The following is a 19,294-nucleotide window of genomic DNA, read 5'->3' on the forward strand; positions in this document are numbered from 1 at the left end:
ATGGTTTTGTATGTCAAAAAAGTCAAATTCATTGTACCTATTTTTATCAGACCATTGGTTTTCTGCCACTATATATTTGTGTATAAAACTGGATCTAACTTTATTTATTTATTTTTGTTGCAATGAAAGCAGTCTGGCTATTGCAGTAAATGCTTGGAAATTGCCTTGGGGTTTAAAGCATACAAGAGTATGTCCTTTGAAGGATTTTTATAGTTACTCTTTTAATACAGGGTATACTTTTCTGTGTCTATATCTGGAACTAGTTTAATTTCACTGAAATCAGTTTGTGCTCTTGTAGTGTAATTTAAACTGGGATTCTCAGAATGGGGATATGCTGAATTCAGTGTGTTCGCTCCAGACAAATGTATCTCTCTGAAACTCAGTGAAGCTTTAGGCTTTAATTCAGTGATTCAACACTTATGCTTACTGAAGCATCTGCATTGTTACCATTTGCCAGAGGAACTACTCGGGCAGTTAATAGTTTGCGTGCTCATCACCGTATTGCTGGATTAAGCTTTCACACCTTATTATTTTTGTGGGCTCCTTGTGAAAATGAAAGGGAGAAGGAAAAGTAAAGTAGGAAAATATTATTTTAAACCCACAACATTTGGCAGACTTCCTTGAGGTGTATGGTACCTGAAACTCATCTCTTATATTATTTTCAATAGCTGGTATTTTTGTTCCTTTTAACACTGAATTAAGTCAATATGAGCTTGTGCCAGTCTGATGATATTTAAGGCACATTCTTTGTATATATGGGGTTTTTTAATGTTGATTATTTGTTTAAATCTTATAATGGGGTTTTTTTGGATTCTCAGAATACTTTCATTAAGGCTAAATATTACTGAATATTTGACTGAGTGGGTAGGCAGATTCTGTAACCTGTGCAGATATTTTGAAGAAGATGATGGCAATGCCCTTCAGACTCGCAGCACAGTCCGTATTAAGTCCAAAAGCTGTGAGGTTGATGTAAACTGTAGAGAAATGTCTGCCAGCATCCAGCAAGCAGGAATTGAAAGTTGAGAAGAAATCAGTCTGTGCTGGAAAGGTCATTTTACTGATGTTGCCGTAGTGATGTAGCAGTAACTTAATGCAATTGGCCAGTGCAGAGAAAGAAGCACAGACAATTTGCAAGTCATGAGAAAGTCAGCTATTTTGCCTGTAGCTGTAGTCATACACTGGATATTATTCAAACAGTATTTATTTTATTTGAAATGAAGACATAGAATTGGTTCAGCCTAGTAAAGGGAATAACTGAGCTCTTTACAAAGGCTTAGTCAATTGGGAAACATCAAATGCCAAATTGTGATGGTTTTGCATTTAATCTTGAAATTCATCAAAGAATAATGTGAAATCTTAACTTAATTCACACTTAATATATGAAAAGCATGTTTTAAATTCTTGGAAAGATCATTCGTATGTACTACTTTTAATAGTTTACAGACATACAATATTTAGTCCAACAAACTGCTTTCATTTATCGTACAACTGGCACAGGCTGTAGGATTAAGAGTGTATTTTTCTTTTTTTTTTTTTTTTTTTTTTAATTAAGAGACAGATGTATGTAGAGTTAGAGCCAAGATAAAAAAATGTTATTATGGCAGTCATGAAAATAAATAACTTTACAGTTTCTCTACAAGTGTTTTTTCAAGATTGTTCCTGTTTCTCTTCTAGTTCATTATACAGCAGTTGATTTCAGGGTAAAAGAGAGGCAATTCAGCAAATATAACTACCTTGTATTTTACTAAAACTCATAAATTAGTAAAGAAAACACAGTAGATTCCATTTAGTAGCATGTCTTAACCCTGAGTAATTTTAAAGATACAGTACAAACAAAGGAGCTCAAGAAAATGTTTAGCAGATTTTATCTGTATCTTAGCATGAGTCAGCTCCCCTCTGAAAGATTATAAACTCAGGGTAATTTGAAAAATGCTAATAAAATTTATATTTTTGATGTGTAAATATGTTCAAGGTCCATGTCTTTATACAAATTAAATTAAACTAACTCATGATATATTTTAGCTTAGATAAATGGGCACCTGATCAGTAAATCATCTCCAGCTCAAAGGGGTTTTTTTTCATATTAGGAGAGAGCAGATTTTAATATGATAGCAATCATTATTTGACAGGGACAATATTTTCACTAAGTTCAGTGCTTAGAACACATAGCATTTTTCCAGCATTAATACAGTAGTGGAATACTATTTATCTTTTTCTTAAAAAAATCTAAAATTCAGTAAAAATTACACAGATCTTTTGGTTAATAACATTGAGTTTCCAGTGAGAGTACCTAACATTAAAGAAAAAAACTTTAAAATATTTATTTAAAGTGATAGGAAAAAAATGGGAAATTTCTCTCTCCTGAAATTCTAGTTCATCTGATCTGTGCATAGTGCTGATGGTTTTAGATTCAAATCCATATAGGAATTAGATAGATTTGTATTTAAATGAGAGCTTTCAAGTGGTTTTAGTAGAAAAAAATGACTATTCTTAAGATATCTTTAGTATTAATCTTAGGAATCAGGGACAGAAAACATCAGAAACAATGATTAAGATTCAATTTAGTTTTAAGGTGTTCATACATCATAAAATTTGTTTCACTAGTTCTTTTTGTATATAAATGGGCAATGTTAATTATGAATAAAAGTAAAGCATTCAGTAAAAATTATAGAATAAAAATGCAGGAATAATATATGAAATATTTTTTGCAGTCAGGTGGGGTTTTTTTTCTCCCCCCCCCAAATACATCGCTCTTATGTGCATATATAAAGACTGGTAACTCATTATGTCGCAAATCTTTTTGTAATCCAGTTGTATCTTAGTCTTCTTCCTTCATTTGTAGCACTTGGCTTCATCTTCTTAAAAAAACACAGTTGATGAAAGCGAATCCATATTGAACAATTACTTTTTTTCATAGAAAGGGAGAATACTGAAAATTCTGTGGTGCAAGGGCTGTTACATTTTGGTCTGCCTTTGCAAGTCATTGCAGTTCTAGTTTCTTATTGAGTCTCCTAGCTACTACAATTGCTGTAAATAAATAATAAAAATAAATTTGTTTTAAGACTGATATTACAGGGAAAGGAGATGCTTGCGATGCAATTATTTACATAAATACATTGTGTTATGTATTATCTTGGAATGTGTTCTGTAAAATTTCATGTGTAAAGTTCCATTCACTTACACTTTATCATATTTATTTCTAAATTTCTTTAGCTTAGTGTTTATGTATTCTTTTGGGGGTGCAGTTAAAAAATATATCCTAAACATTGTCAGCTGCATAATTCCCTGTATCTGTATGTTTACTGAAGACTGGGACAGGGAGAAGTTACTTGAAGCATGGATGTCTAATCCGGAGAACTGCTGCCAGCGTTCAGGGGTTCAGATGCCAACTCCCCCTCCAAGTGGATACAACGCGTGGGATACGCTCCCTTCCCCGCGAACGCCACGCACTACTCGCTCTTCAGTAACTTCCCCTGACGACATCAGCCCCTCACCAGGAGACATTGAGACAGCTGTGGTAAGGTCATAAATAGATTTGAAACCAGCAGGGCAGAAAAGCTTATTTCTAAACATAGCACGTGGCCAGGAGAGCTGGGTTGTCATCTCATTCTGAAAGTATGTTTGTAAAGGTGTAAAGTGTTTCTCTTTTCAAAAGTGGTTAGCAGAGAAACTGACACCTTCATCATTCTATATAATAACACAGTCGAGCATCTGGCTAATATAAAGCACTCTGTTTTCACCTTGGCTGTCACTCACAAAGTAGCATTTTAGTCAGCTACAGTCACATCAGTGCACTTGGTTCTTTTGAGCTTCTCTTCTCATCTCATACTTATCAAGATGTTCACTTTCATTGTATCCATTTCCCTGAATGTACTCAATGCTGTGAACCCTGCCTTTTGAAAATCTTTTCCTTCAAAAACAAAATTCTCTTTGTCTGCATTTTGAAATGTCAGCCCACTAGTGTACTGTAAGCTTATAATTACTTTTACTATGTAGGGGCTGCTTCAAGCGGTTTACAAGGCTATTGCAAATTTGAAATATGAAAGCGCCTTTCATTAAAATCAGTGTGGTTCTTTTGGAAGACAGAGTTCTCTTTTTAATAATCTGCAGCTGCAGCATTATAAAACTTTTGCTCCATGACCTAAGCATTTTTCTAGAATATTATATGCAGTTTTGCAAATGGATCATCCCTAGATCTCATATTAAAATTAAGAATTTGCATTCTGGCATAGAAATCTTTTATTTCTTTAATTGTAAAATGCTGAGAAAGAAGCTATATAGAAGGAATAATGTTATTGTACATTTATTTGCTTTAGCAGTGAAATATTGTCCAGGAATATTTCCTAATCAGAATGTGCAATGAAAGATTATAAATCTTCAGTTTTATGTTGTGCATTTTGTTTTTCATTGATGGAATGCAGGTTTGGATAATGATCAAACAAAACTGAAAAGTCGTATAAACTTAGTAGTGAACATTTTTGATTCAATGTCAACTTCTAAAATATTTAATTTTGGCAAGACAATAAGGTGAAATGACTGAAACTACAATAAATGCCTTCACTGAGTTTTGCACTTTAAAGGCCAACTTTTTTGGATTGGTTTTGTTTTGGCTGTAACAGAAGTGCTTTTAAAAAGTGGCATACGATAGGCCGACTCTTTGAAAATGTCCTATGTGTGTATAAAAGCTAATGTAACTTTGAAGTAAATTTTCATGGAAACTTTGTTCCCATGGAAAGAAGAATCCATTTGTACTCCTTGAAGAAGATATTTATTTTCACACCTAACCACAAGCAATGAGTAGTTTCATCTCTATGCTTCAAAAGTTTTCAGAGTAAGGGTCTCTCAATATTCAGTGTTACTTTTTCTATAGTACCTAGTTCTATAAAATTCAGCAGTATTATCTTCTGTTGGAATATTTGTAGCTTAAGTTATTCTTTATTTTGATCAAAAGGCTCAAAGCATTTAAAAAAATAGTATTTATATAGATTATTACATAAAATAGTTGCTGCTGTTGCACAGCCAAATTGCTCTGCCTTGATTTGGACCTGGCTGTGTGAGATGCTAAACGTTTCCTGTAGCCTCTGTTGTCTCCAAACTCCATTTCCGTCTGCCTGTGAAGGTGGTGAAAAATTCAGGTCCCTTTTGTTCCTAGAACTGTGCAGGGTGAAGCACTTCCTGAGCTGGAGTACATGACGGAAGGCACCCCAAAATGTGCTGTTTGGATAGGGAAGTGTAGAAACAGAGATAGGTAATCTTTCCCATTTCTATTTCTATAGCTTAAATAACTTTTTTTCTGGTTACAGTTAGATTTTTTTTCCCCTACTGAGCACATCTTTAAATTTTTGCTGAGATTTTCCAGCGTAACTTGTCCTGCTAATAATATGAAAGGCTTTAGTGTATTTCTTAATCAGAAATATTTTTATCATCTACAGTGTGACATTTGCATGTGTAATATTTCTGTGTTTGAAGACCCGGTGGATATGCCCTGTGGACATGACTTCTGCAGAGCATGTTGGGAGGCGTGAGTATATATACTTCTCTATCTTTTGAGATGCTTTCTTACTTGCAGTTTTGAAGAGGAAAGGACAGAGACCATAAACAGCTAATGTTAAAGCGCTGTTTAGGTTTCAAAGAGTTGCTGGTTTGACCCTATCGAATGTTTAAGGTGTCACTCAAAGTGGCCATCAACTGTTTGAGGCTTACATAATGTTTGGTTCGGTTCTGATTCAGCAAAACTCTGAAGCAAATGTTTCAAGCCTGTGTGTAAATAGATGAGCCTACTCTTGAATTTGCTCAGGAGGTGTGTGGTGTTGGCGGCGTTGGGGTTTACACTTTCTAAATTAAGCACATGCTTAATTCCATCTCTTAGTTTAGCACAGTAAACTTAGGCATCCTAAACCCATTTCCAGTCAGAAAAGCAATTAAAATGCTTTCTAATGTTGAGGGTTAATAATAACTGAGGAATAGATTTAGCTTAAAAGTTCCATTACTGTAATGCTCTCATTACTACATAGGGTTTTTTTAAAGTCAAAATAGTCATGCTAGTAAAAAACTCAGACGTGGATAATTATGCTAGTATAAATATTAATCATGCTTCCCAGGAATAATTATGTCCTTATGCAGTGCCTTTATATTAATCTTTGTCCCCATTCAGGAGATTGTACTACTTGAACTGTACCACTGTAGTGTCTTGTTATAGTGTCATATCAGCACAGATTGCCCTACTGCAGATCAGCCCAATTTATATGAACCCATTTCCTCCAATGTTATGGAAGAGCACTTTCTCTTCCATGTAAGCATTTAGAAGGCAATTATTTTCAGTGGCAAGAAAATCAATAGTCATGCTTCTGTTGTCTTGCAAATTGTTATGCAGCAATGTAGAAGTTACCAAGAGATCACTGGCTTGACATGGTGCTTCTAATTTGGGTGCCGGACTACATGTACTGTGATCTGTGCATGCTCTCAGAGCCACAGTTCAATGTCAAGCAAGTGTTGGCGGTGGCACATGTAGGGTGGGATTTGTCTTTCCGAGCCAGTCATTTCTAAGTTACTCGGGGCATAGCCAGGACTGAGTTACCCGTTCTAAGATACGGATCTAAGATGGGATGAACTGGCAGGTCTCTCTACCTTAACTATTAAAGGATTCCAGGTGACTAACTTGGAATAGCTGCCTGTCCTTTAGATGATTAAAGTTAGATGAGTATCATCTTTGATGTCAGATTAATAAATAAGTAACAGCTTTTAAACTAAGCAACCTTGTGCACTGTGAGTTAAAGTCCAGTTTTCAGCAGATTTCTGAGCTCGTTCTGTCTTGCATTCAAGTGCTTAGGGACTATAAAGGTCTCCATTTAGAAATTTGTTTCCAAGAGCAGACCTATTTTGACTAGCACAGTTGTAAAAATTAATTGCATATCAAATTAATTATTTCATAGATTAATTACACTTACATGTTCCATTTCTGATTTAAGTTAGAGGTAATGCTCAGTTTAATTAAACTTCACATAGCTGTCCCTGATAAATGGCGAGGATGGAAACCACAACATGCAGGGCTAAGCATAGCTGATGGTGCTCAGTTTTGAACCATGACAGTGTTCTTCTATTTTTTTAATGGTGCTGTTCATCAAATCCGTAGCCCTTTTGAGCAGAAAGGGATACTTCCTATTCTTTGTTTAAAAACTGATTAATGTGAATATCTGTGAACCTAGTATAAAGTACTCAGCAGCCTTTTAATTTTTACTTTTTATTCACTATACTGACTGACAAAATTCTGGCAGATTTTTGAATCTGAAAATTCAGGAGGGTGAAGCTCACAACATTTTTTGCCCAGCATATGATTGTTTCCAGCTTGTGCCTGTAGACATCATAGAAAGTGTGGTTTCCAAGGAGATGGACAAAAGATACCTTCAGTTTGACATTAAGGTAAATTATCAAACTGTTCCTGTACTCTTGAACTGTATTTCATTTTATAAAAAATAACTCACAACTCCTATGTGAAATGCTGCAGTAGATCTGTAACTTCCCAAGTAGAAATTCATAACTTAATATGTACACTGAATTTTTGACTGTCTTGTATGCCTTAATATCAATGTTTGATATACCACTGAGAAGAAAGAACTTTATATTTATTCCTTAAGCACAAATGCAATACTTCCATAATATGTAACCTAATGCAGTATTAATAAAATAAAATATTTTTTCATTTACACTACAATATTTTCTCTGTGTGACAAGTCTCTAATATACAGTAACAGAGCCTTACATGGTAAGATGCAAATTAAATTACTAGATCTGATTAATCTTTTACATCATATTTTGCATGCCTGGTGATCAGCATAGGTTTGAAGCAAAGTAGTGAAAGTTCCTTTTCCTCCTCATTTATTAGATGTAAGTTTTACAAAAGAATACCTACGTTAAACAAAAATGATTGGAGGTAAATTCCTGACTTAATCTAGTTCTGACTTCAGGTTCATTGCAGGTGGGATATATTGTGGGATTTTTGCTTTAATCAATAAGGTTTTAATTCTTTTCAACTATAAGAGTCAGTCCTGTCAATGACTGTATTGCCATTGCATATCTAGTAGAAGTTTACAGTAAGCCATATCACAAAGGAATTGATTTGCACACATTGAACATTTTGTTTGGGATGTAAGTCATTTGCATCTTAGCATAAGTCTGGTGTACTGTTGTTATTTCAGAAGAAAAGCAAACTGTTTTTAAGGTGAACAAATGAATTACTCCCTTTTTATTGCTATTTTTAAGAGCCTGTCAAAGTAGCTACAAGATTGTCCTTATGCTTTTTGGCTTTCCTTCAAAGGAAGATTATGAATACAGATTGTTTTATATCAATGATGAAATCTGATCTTATGTGGTAAAATACTTTCCTTTTTTCCTCCCAGGCCTTTGTTGAAAATAATCCTGCTATTAAATGGTGTCCTATACCAGGCTGTGAAAGAGCAGTAAGGCTAACAAGACAAGGATCAAATTCAACAGGATCAGATACGCTTAGCTTCCCTATGCTAAAAGCCCCTGCTGTAGATTGTGGAAAAGGACATCTTTTCTGCTGGTTAGTACTAGAAGCTTATTTACATCTACATAAACTCACAGTCACTGCTATTCCGGGGGTTAATTAAAAATTCCCACTTAGCACCAAGCATGCTAAGTATGGGATTGTGTATGACTGTACTATCCTCTATCCATGCACTAAATAATGTGCACAAATATTTTCATATTTTGGGACACAGCAAAGGTTTATAATACTGTCTTACTCATTATTGGCTCTGTTAGATGCAAAACAGCAGTATGGAGTGTTGTGATGTTCTGTTCTTGAGGGGACAGAGGAGAAGCACGATATTGGTGGAGGGATTTTTGTGTCTGGTCCACATAGTTGTAGTATAATTGAAACATGGCACATTCTGAATTGCAGCACAGAAAATCAGCAATTTTTAGCTCTTCCTGAATTTTAGTAGAATCACATCAAAGAAGCTGGAGTTTAAACAGGACTGTGCTGCATACATAGCTATTCTGCTTGCAGGATCACTCCAACCATTGTTTCACTTCCGGATCAACTATTTTCTTTATGTTATCTTCTGCTGAGTCTTAAGATGAATACAAACTCGAGATCATGTGAAAATCCATGGGATATTTAAAAAACATCCCTTAGATTGCCAGTCTTCAACACTTCCAAGGAAAGGACAACAATAGTATCAAGAAAAGCAAAAAAGCGGTGCGGTATTTTTCTGAAGTGCAGAGCAAAGCCCTCTACTAGTTCCTTGAGTTTATCAGACTGTCAATTTATGACTATTTTAGTGGGACATCTTTTTCGTTGTTGGAAAGTCAAAAATCGTCAACCAAAGTACAGACATTCAGACAAGCTGAGTAATCCTTCTTTTCATTTTTCAATTGAAACCATGATGCAAGAAGAAGACATCCTGAATAATCCCCTTGATTCCAAATATCATAAGACTCTTAATGAAAGATGCTTCTGATTTTACTTCTTTCCCCATATGAATGGAAAGGAAGAAGGAACAAGAGAAAAGTAGACATAATGAAACAACCACAAAAGCCAGAAAACAGAACTTCTTGAGAAGTGGTTGTTTGCAATGGATGGAGAACTCTGAAAGAAACAAATCCTGTGGAAACAAACCAGAAAATGTTTTTTACCAGTGATCATATAACAAACCTTAGTATTATTCCACAAGAAGGTGCCATCATCTCATCCTTGCTTCTGTTTACAGACAAAGAATCAATTTTTCCATTAACTTGAAGGACTGAGCTTGAGACCACTGTAGTGTAATATTGACATGGTCCTTCAGACATTGGCAGCTTCTGCTTCCTTTACATGGGCTGAAGATATTAGCTCCCCAGAATGTCCTCTAATTGTGAAAATGTCCTCTTGAGTGCCTAATTTTTATGAGAAATGTCTTTTTTATGTTTCCTGATAATATTTCTGAACGTTCTTTTTATGTTCCTGCTTTGAGATACTGCACAAGCTTATACAGTTAAGGTCTTGAAAAAGACCTCGTTCTAGCAGCAAAATGTCCAAGGCGACCTTCCCAAGGCCTTTTTTTTCATCCCTACAGAAGTGAATGAAGAGTTTCGGCAATGGCGAGAAAGTTGTGCTAGCAACCAAAGCATCCTGCAGTACTATAAATCAGAACCATTTGCTGAGGACAACCATATTAGTCTTACAATACAAAAACCCCGTACATGAATGAGTTCCTCTGGAGTAAATGAAAGTGTATTGCCAGTTCAGAGGGTTTTCATCATTACGGTATGCTTAAAGGGAGCTTGCTTTATAGTTCAATCAGCACATCCCACAGTTCATACTTATGTCAGTTCTGCAAGTTTTATCCAGGCAATCTACAGCTTAGACATTGTAATAGCAATTGGTACTGCATTTAGGAAGAGATTCTTCGGAATTTATGTATTAGAAACCCCCAGCTAACTCCTAGACAATCACTTGCTTTTTTCAGATCTATAGCCTTCCTGCTCATAAAAGCAAGAAAATTCTCTGTGTCTATTGAGCAATTTCTTTTTTTTTTTTAATGTGGAAGTAGGAATATTCCTCTTAAATATAGAGTTCCTTAGAATTTACTAATTTTTCATTACCCACCGCTAACAGCACCTTCAACAAAATGTAATCTGTTATGACAAACACAAAATTCTATTCCTCTTCAGAAAAAGCATTCTGAGATATTTAAATGTAGTACAAATGAAAACTCTGCATAAATCCTACGTCTGTGTATTATCAGATATATTCAACATACTAGAACCCCTTCATGCTGTTTCAGAAGCTCAAGGAATTGTAGCAAGCAGATGCTTCTGTAAAATAGTCACAGTAGGCAGCGCATACTTAGTTTTGCACCGTAAGACCTCACTGTTTTCATCCTAGATGGAAACAAGGGCAGAATCTCATTCTGTGGGAGAGACATCTTTTCAGGTGCACTTGGGAAGCCAATTATAAGTTGCAACAGTGTTTTGCTGTTTGGTTCAAAATTCATTATATGATACAAATATTACTATGAAAGGAAAGAAAATCCAGAACTGCATTCTCCTTGGACCATGCTTTTAGCCCTTCCATGAGTTCTAGCCTGTTGAAACTTGCCACAATTTTATTAAATACGTACTGCACCTTCAAATAAATGATCCCGCTGAGTATTGAGGAGGGCAGTCTGGGGAGATTGACGCTGTTAATTGTCACAGCCTTTTGGCATTAGTTCCCCTAATTCAGTGCTGTCAGAGAATCTATCCAAAATACAACTTAGTTTCATAAAAAGTTTTATGAGCAGTAGGCTCAACGCCCTTACTCTAGTAAAATGGCATCCCAGTATAAAAATCATTGGTTTTGGGGTGGTCTCAGGAAAGAAGGTCTTCTAGGAGAAGTTGTTCTTTAACTATCTGTTGTGACTAATCATATAGATGTAGACCTAGATGCAGATACATTATATATATATGATTGCACTTCATTAAAAATCCACAAATTTATACATTTGAAACCATCAAAGATACAGCCTTTTCCCCCCCAGTAAACAGCTTTTAACTTAAAACTGTGTTTGTTAAAGTTAATTTTTGCTAATTTCAGTCCTTTCTGGGAACAGATACTGTGTGAGAGGTCTTGGCTCTCTTGAAGTCAATGATTTAAGTGCCCTCCTGTCCCACAGAAGTGAAAGGTGTCAGTTTTCAACCAGGGCTGAGATTGCTGTATTACAGACAAGTTATTCATTCCAGTACAATCTTTCCCAGCTACAGATCTTAAGTATCTCCAAACCACAGGTCCTTGTGTAGTGAATTTAAGGTTGTTTGATAGCAGTCTAGCTAGTGGGGAAAAAAAGTTAAAAACTGTTGCTGTAACTTTTCTTTGTTCCTGCATTCCTGCTTAAGATGTGGAGAAGAGTGGTCAGAAGAGTTTTGATGTAGCTTCTGAATCTGCACTGCAGAAAGCAGTTCACCATTGGATCTGCAGAAGACTTGCATGTGCTCTGATGCAGCTTGTGCCCATCTGAAATAAACTCCCTCTGAATTGTTTTGTTTGATGTGGCAGGTGTCTCAGGCTATTTGCTGCCTTTCCCGTAAAAAAGGGAGTCATTACAAATCTGGAGTCCATATTGACACATCTACACCCAAGCACCATCTGGAAGCCATATATCTACCACTATGTAGTAGTGATTGCCATCCTTAAAGCTAGTGGTAACTTCAAGAGAAGCTCAAGGGGCTCATTTCTCCACTGTGTCCATGTAACTAAGTTAAAGCCCCCAATTAACAGACTCTGGTGGAAAGAGTAAACATCCAAAATACTTAATGCTGGTGTTGAAGGGCTTGGATCTTGTTTTAAACTGAAAGCTTGAATCTAGTTAAATATTAATTATTACAACTGAATAGATGCAAGTAATTCTACATAAAATGCATTTCAGCTATCCCAAACTACCTAGTTGTTTTGGATAATCCCTTTATTCTGGTTTACCTTTATCATAGAAACTATACTAGCGCTTTTTGTGGCACTAAAATAGTACCCAGGCTTAACTCCAACAAACTGATTTATTTCAGATTGTAATTTTATAAAGCTCTTTTCCTTCCCTGTCTCATTTAAATTCTTTATTAATCTTAACGATGGTCATCTGTGCTTGTGAGCAAGTAGTCCAAGAGTATTTTAAAATAATGTTAATTGGATGGCTTTTTAACTTCCTGACTTAAAGTTTGAGCACATCTTTATAAGTTTCCATGTTTTTTAGCTTGAACCAATTTTAACTTTAATTCTAAATCTCTAAATGATACGTTACTGTGTTCACACCTTCATTTTCAGGGAATGCCTTGGTGAAGCACATGAACCTTGTGATTGCCAAACCTGGAAGGACTGGCTACAGAAAATATCTGAAATGAAACCAGAAGAACGTAAGAGTCATGCCTGGGGGGATTCATTATTTTTTGCTGTTGTTGTCATCTTTTGGTTTTAGAGGGATTTTTTAGTTGCATTAAATAAAAACTCTACATTTTTGAAAAATAGGGTAAAAGGGAAAGAAAATTAAACTCTTTAATGAGAGGCTGCTTCACACTTTAACTGCATATTAGACATCACTAGTGGTAGACTGTTCTCCTTAAACCATTCCTCCCCATAAATCCGCGTGTGATTTAGTCAGGGCATACAAAATTCTTTTCCCTTCCTCTTACAGCTTTGTTTCATTAATTAGTTGGCTTATTCCTGAATATAACTTTATTTGTCCTGAGCAATTTTACATTTTTTAGCTCAGTCTGCTGTTTGAGTTGTGTTCCATGCGATTATTTGTGTGCTTTAAAACTAATTCAAGCCAAAAGGTGGTAATACTAGTAAGGTTGAGGGTGAATTGCAAGGGAATTGTGGGGAATGGCTTAATGATAAGTAACTTCTACGGAAAAAATTAATAAAGGTTGGGTTTACACAGGACAGACATTTTCTTGGTCAACAGAAACAAAAAAATTAAATATTAACAGTAATTTACATACATACTAACTTGACGTGGTTACCACAGTTCAGAGCCTTTCCATAATATGTTATAAATATTCTGGAAAGCACAGGAAATTTTATAAAGAGGCAAAATACACAATACTTTGTCAAACTATGCCAATTTTTCTCATATATATATTATTAATGTCATATATAATAATATAAATTTGTATAGAAATATGTGTGGAAATATATAGAAATAGTATGTGTAATGATTTTATATATACTATTTATAAATTAGAAAAAAATATTTATGTATGTGAGTAATACAGAGTGAATAATTACAATATTCTGTCAAGAAACTGGTAAACGTATATCCTAATCTAATTTTCACAAAAGTTTATACAAGTAAATTTCAACTTCTCTGGTTTTGCATGCTCCATATCCTCCTGTTACCCTCAAAAAGTTGTGGGAGTGAGTGAGGCATATGAAGATGCTGCCAACTGCCTGTGGTTACTAACAAACTCCAAACCATGCGCCAACTGCAAATCTCCAATTCAGAAGAATGAGGGCTGCAACCATATGCAATGTGCAAAGGTAAGAAAGACCCTTCTTGTAATTTGTTGTGTAGCCATAATTCAGGTTGTATGTCACGTATATGTTTTAGGAGCACAGACGTCCAAAACCTCTGATATCATGCCTGAGATCTAATGGAACCTGTTACAAGAATTAGATAATTGACAAATGGTGGGTTACATGTGTTTAGAAAATGTTTCATATTTAGTGAAATCTGTTTGGCTGGCAGGTGAACACTGTAATGACCGAAATTTCATAAACACCTAAGAATTACTGACAATAGAGTACAAAACTTAAGGAAACAGAAATAATCGATAGTTTAATCATCGTTAATAATGTAGAAGAGAAAGAACATTTTTAGTAGGCAGAAGGTGAAACATTTTAAGGAATGGTAAGCTCTAAGGTTTTGCCTTACTGCATTTTTCTTTTGCATTATTTCTCTAACATAGCAACAAAACAAAGAAGTTTGAATGGAAAACTGTAAACAGGAATTAATCAGTAGGAATGAAAAGACAGCAAAGAGTAATTCCACAAGAAGCTTACTGGTGACAGCAGCCAAAAATTTAGTCATGAGTTTGCTCTGTGCTACCAAAATAGAAAAAAATATTTTTGCCATGAGTTCAGTATCATTTGAGAATGCTTTTTCTCTCAAATTTGTTAGAAGCAGCATGTTTAGAATACTGATTCTTTATGTCAGAAATATCTTATATAACTACAGCAGGTACCTCTTTGAGGAGCATCATTAAAAATAAGAAAGTAGCACACACTTGACATAGTTGGCCTCCAATAGAAAGCTAAGAGATTTAGAAAGCAATTATCTTTGTTTTTCTGGAAATGTGTTAGTCTCTCTCCATTGCCTTGCAGATCCCATTTTCTTTATATTAATCATCACATTCCCTCTCTTTCTGTGATATGAATTGAAGGTTGGGGCTTTTTTTGGTGTCGTTTCTTTGGTTTTGTCTGTGGCAGCAGAGAACAGATTCTCTTCCACTTTGGTTTATGCCAAGTTTGCCGTTTTGTTGGGGCTTTTTTCATAAAAATTCCATAGTGCTAAAAACTGTAAAAGGAATGTCCATTGCAGTTTTTGCCACTGAGCTCATATCAATCGAACATAAGTAGGGCTTCAGGCTGGAGAAGACTTTGGCCATTAAACACTGTTGAATGTAGATAATTTAATTCAGCAGCATTCTGAGGCACTGGCTGACAACCACAGTTCTCTTTTCTTCTTTGATGCTGTACCTTATAAACAGCTTAAAGTCAGTCAGATTCCTTTTGTGGTGGAGAAATCTCTGCAAACAGAAGCTGTCTCGCCTCAGCCTAGTGAGGAAGGAAAGGAAGGGCTATCCTCAAGCTCATTGCAGGGCTCAGGCACAAGGTGTGGTGGTCACCTCACTTGTCTCTTCCTCCACTGAAGTAAGGGTCTGTGACGGAGCCTCTGCCTTTGCTGCAGTAAGGTCTGCTCAAGCCTACTAGATGATGAGCTACAACTGCCTCTTAGCAGCTAGCACGTACCGTGGTGTAGAGGAGGATACTCTTTACTCATAAAATCACATTTCTATACTTAAGGAGGCACCTTATTTTTTTATGAGCCCAGTTTCTAAGGAGGCAAGGCTTAGGCAGTCCTGCTGTCTCACTCCCCTACCGGCAGTAGGTTTTTAAGCTTCTGGGTACTTCAAACCAGATACGAAGGAACAGGAGGGGCTTCGTGGATAGTAAATTACTGCAAGTTTCTTGCAACTTGGTAGCTGTACGGTGCGGAGACTTAATTTGTACTGCCATCAAGGGAGAGGCTGCAATACCTGCTCAGAAGTTACCTGCTTAGCAGTTGCCTGTTCTGCTTGGCTCAGAGAGTGGCCAAGCAGCAGACCTGATTTGTTAAGCCTGGGCGGTGCTGCTGCATGGCGAGTGACCATAAAGGCACAGAAAATAGAGCTCAGGGGTTTGGGAGATGTGTAGACACAGATGATGTGGTTTTGAATGTTTAACAAGACTTGAGGTACTCGAGGAGGGTCTGGGAACACTGGGTGAATCTTGGGGTTTTGAGGAGGCTTTTGGAGGTGTGAGAGATTAGAAGATACATGTAGTGGAGTGGTCATGGAGGGAGATAATTTGGGAGAGGTGAGATTGTTGCAGTAGGAGCATATACACATAAATTAATAGGAAGGTAAGCTTTATTAGTTTTGTTGCTTGTAAAACAACTTGTTTCATACTGGTTTTTGAATATTTTGTAATCATTTTTTTTCTTATAATGAATATGAGTGGATTTGAATGATAGGCAAATGATGCAGTGATACACACTTAACGCTTCTATACACAATTATTCTCATACTTCATTCTCAGCAGTCATCATTTTGCATAAGCAAGTAGCTTCAAAAAAATGCTTAAGAACAAAGGAGGTGCAGCACAATATCAAGAAGAAATACCCTAGTCTGCAATTGCTTTTTAGATGAAAATCAGCACTACTGTTAAGGCAAAATTAGCAAAAGTACAATGCAAGAATTAGATTTCGTTTCTTCCTGTAATATATCTAATTGATTATATAAATCAACTACCGATAAACACATCTGGTATGGACTAGGTATTCCTGGAAAGGTTAAGCTTACCAAAATGTGACATAATTTATCAAATTCCAATAATCATGTTAATGGCTTCATATTAATTAATGTAGATTTTTGCTTTGTTTTTTCAGGATTTTTCTTTACTCCTCTGTAAAACAGACAAAATAAACAGGTTTCACCAAGTTGTAAAGTCTTTTGCCCATCCATCCATAAATAGCTTCCGATTACTTTGAAATAAACTAGCTGAGAACTTGGTGCTGAGTTGAGAATATTTAATACAGTTTGATCTTCTCTAATGCAGAGAAGCCTGGATAAGTCAAATCTCCTTGTAAGGTGTTACCTATTTTGAAAGCTCTCTACACAGTCGAGGCAGAAAAGGCTCACCTTAAAGTAATCACTCTTCAAAGTTTATGTTCTGGTTTCTTCTATCTTGCTTTAGTCGTTGTTATTAATATTTTGCATCAGGAACACCACATGACAAAAATACCAGTAATCCTGTTTTTTTAAGTGATATTAGGAAAAAAATGACTCTCATGAACAGTTTCTGTGTTGCTTAATAACAAAAAAGCAGGCCTGATCAGCTGTATTTATCATTTGATTTATTTCATCCACTTGAAACTTAATTTATAGATCCAACACAGTCTTGTGATCCAAGGAACAAAAATTATGACTGACATGGTTTGATAACCCAGATCTTCTGTAGTAGGTAATACAGGAAGGAGGTTCCTCAAAAATTTTTTTGACCATAAGCACACTCAGAACGATGTTAATTCAGTTATTCATGGAGGAATAGTGATGCATAACTTCAAATTTACAATACATCAACTTCTTTTTTTTTTTTTTTCCTACTCCTTTTTTTTTCCCCTTATTCCTTTTTTTTTCTGAAGTGCAAATATGACTTCTGCTGGATATGCTTAGAAGAATGGAAGAAGCACAGCTCTTCCACTGGAGGCTACTACAGATGCACTCGCTATGAGGTTATTCAACATGTAGAGGAACAGTCCAAGGAGATGACAGTAGAGGTAACAAATGAATGTGTGTGTTTGAAAAATAGCGCTAAGGCTGCAATTTTCTATTTAGGATAAGTTTCATCAAAATTCTTCCATACCTGAGTTCTAAATGGAAAAAATACAACCTTAAATATATCAAAGAGACAGAAAAAACCCCATTGTTTATTTGTGTATAGAAACATAAGATTTGGTTCTGCTTCTGGCTTTGGTAACAACGAGTGGTGACTTTACTCAAGTAATTTTACTTCTCTGTGCCATGGTTTCCTTTTGTGAAATGGGTATGCTGGTACTGTAATTAGCTGCTGTGCACTACAGAAGAAGACATGCCTTAATTTAGCCTTTGGATGCACTACAGAAGAAGACAAGCCTTAATTTAGCCTTTGGAAAGTCTGCTTAAATAGCACGCACACAGAGTGTATCAATTCTCTGGCTACCATATTGGCAGACTTGTGAATTTCCAAAATTACATTTGTCTCTTTACTTACATGGCACTCATCAGCATTGTGTATAATACTTCATGTTATGGTGGGAATAGAAGCAGTTGGTTATGTAACTATATCTAATGGTAATTGCTAAATTGAATCATAAGATTTATCTTGGTTTCTTTTGTTTCCCCATTATTTTCAAGGCTGAAAAGAAGCATAGAAGATTTCAAGAGCTTGATAGGTTTATGCACTATTACACAAGATTTAAGAACCATGAACTTAGCTACCAGGTGTGGGTCAAGCCATTTTTACTGATTATTGTTTCTATTTTATTAATCTAAAAATAATTATCTTATTTTATTTTATTTATTTTCTTTTTCTAGTTAGAACAGCGCCTTCTAAAAACAGCCAAAGAAAAGATGGAGCAGTTGAGTAGAGCTCTCAGTGGAAGTAAGTATTTGCTGTCATCTATGAATTTGATTTGAAATCCAATCAACTCTGTTATGGCTAAACCTTTTTTTGTTTTGATAGAGCTCACATCAGTCCGCTGTGTGATGTGATCCCTCCGGTACTAGAATTCATAAGCAGTGGATGAAAGCTAAATGTACAGTAAATCTATTCCAAAGACTCAAGGAGAAAGTAGCATTAGTAAGGGAGAAGCTAATATTCTGTGCTTAATTCTTTTAGTAAGAATACTGTGTAGTCATTGAGAACCTGCTGCTGTTTACTTGCAAAGTATTTAACTGACATGCACATAAATTTTATTTTGGACGAAAACTGTTACGGTTGCATCAGCGGGAAAATATTTGCACAATGCTTGTTTCATCTTACAGCTGAGGGGGGCTGTCCTGATACCACATTCATTGAAGATGCAGTGCAAGAGCTTCTAAAAACTCGCCGCATTCTTAAGTGTTCTTATCCATATGGATTCTTTTTGGAGCCTAAAAGCACAAAGAAAGAAATATTTGAACTTATGCAGGTAATACATGCGTATATCTTGCTTTTCTAATGTTACTTTTTGGTAATATTAGTTATCAGGGACTTTTTGCCATTTTTGTAGTGTAAAATTGATACACCCATTTTGTATTTGTAAACAAGTTTGGAAAAATAGTGCATTTTTATTACTCTGATACAGTAGCTTTTAGTTCAGTTTTAGAATGAATGAAAAATAACACATTGCTGAAAAAGGAAAGGGATAAGGACAGGTGGAAGGCGAAAGAAAGAAAATTATTTACTGCTAATCTGCTTTCTGAGGATAACATTTTAGCTTCGGTCTTCATCGCCTTCTCTAGGGCCTCTTTCCTGTCT

The 19,294-nt window shown here is 35.7% G+C and overlaps 1 protein-coding gene across 3 annotated transcripts in view; it reads left to right on the forward strand.

Annotated features, from left to right (window-relative positions):
* ANKIB1 (ankyrin repeat and IBR domain containing 1) overlaps nucleotides 1-19,294 on the forward strand; it is a 63,154-nt gene that overhangs the window by 33,823 nt on the left and 10,037 nt on the right. For 2 of the 3 annotated variants that reach the window (XM_035897386.1, XM_035897388.1), the window contains exons 5-14: nucleotides 3,309-3,517; nucleotides 5,433-5,521; nucleotides 7,275-7,419; nucleotides 8,397-8,563; nucleotides 12,800-12,888; nucleotides 13,884-14,014; nucleotides 17,439-17,573; nucleotides 18,190-18,276; nucleotides 18,370-18,436; nucleotides 18,820-18,965. In XM_035897386.1, the coding sequence (XP_035753279.1) occupies nucleotides 3,309-3,517; nucleotides 5,433-5,521; nucleotides 7,275-7,419; nucleotides 8,397-8,563; nucleotides 12,800-12,888; nucleotides 13,884-14,014; nucleotides 17,439-17,573; nucleotides 18,190-18,276; nucleotides 18,370-18,436; nucleotides 18,820-18,965 (1,265 nt within the window). The remainder of the gene's footprint in view (nucleotides 1-3,308; nucleotides 3,518-5,432; nucleotides 5,522-7,274; nucleotides 7,420-8,396; nucleotides 8,564-12,799; nucleotides 12,889-13,883; nucleotides 14,015-17,438; nucleotides 17,574-18,189; nucleotides 18,277-18,369; nucleotides 18,437-18,819; nucleotides 18,966-19,294) is intronic. The other variant, XM_035897392.1, reaches the window with a different exon arrangement.

The sequence above is a fragment of the Egretta garzetta genome, unplaced genomic scaffold, assembly GCF_000687185.1.
Source record: "Egretta garzetta isolate BGI_Z169 unplaced genomic scaffold, ASM68718v1 scaffold30, whole genome shotgun sequence".
Taxonomy (NCBI): Eukaryota; Metazoa; Chordata; class Aves; order Pelecaniformes; family Ardeidae; genus Egretta; species Egretta garzetta.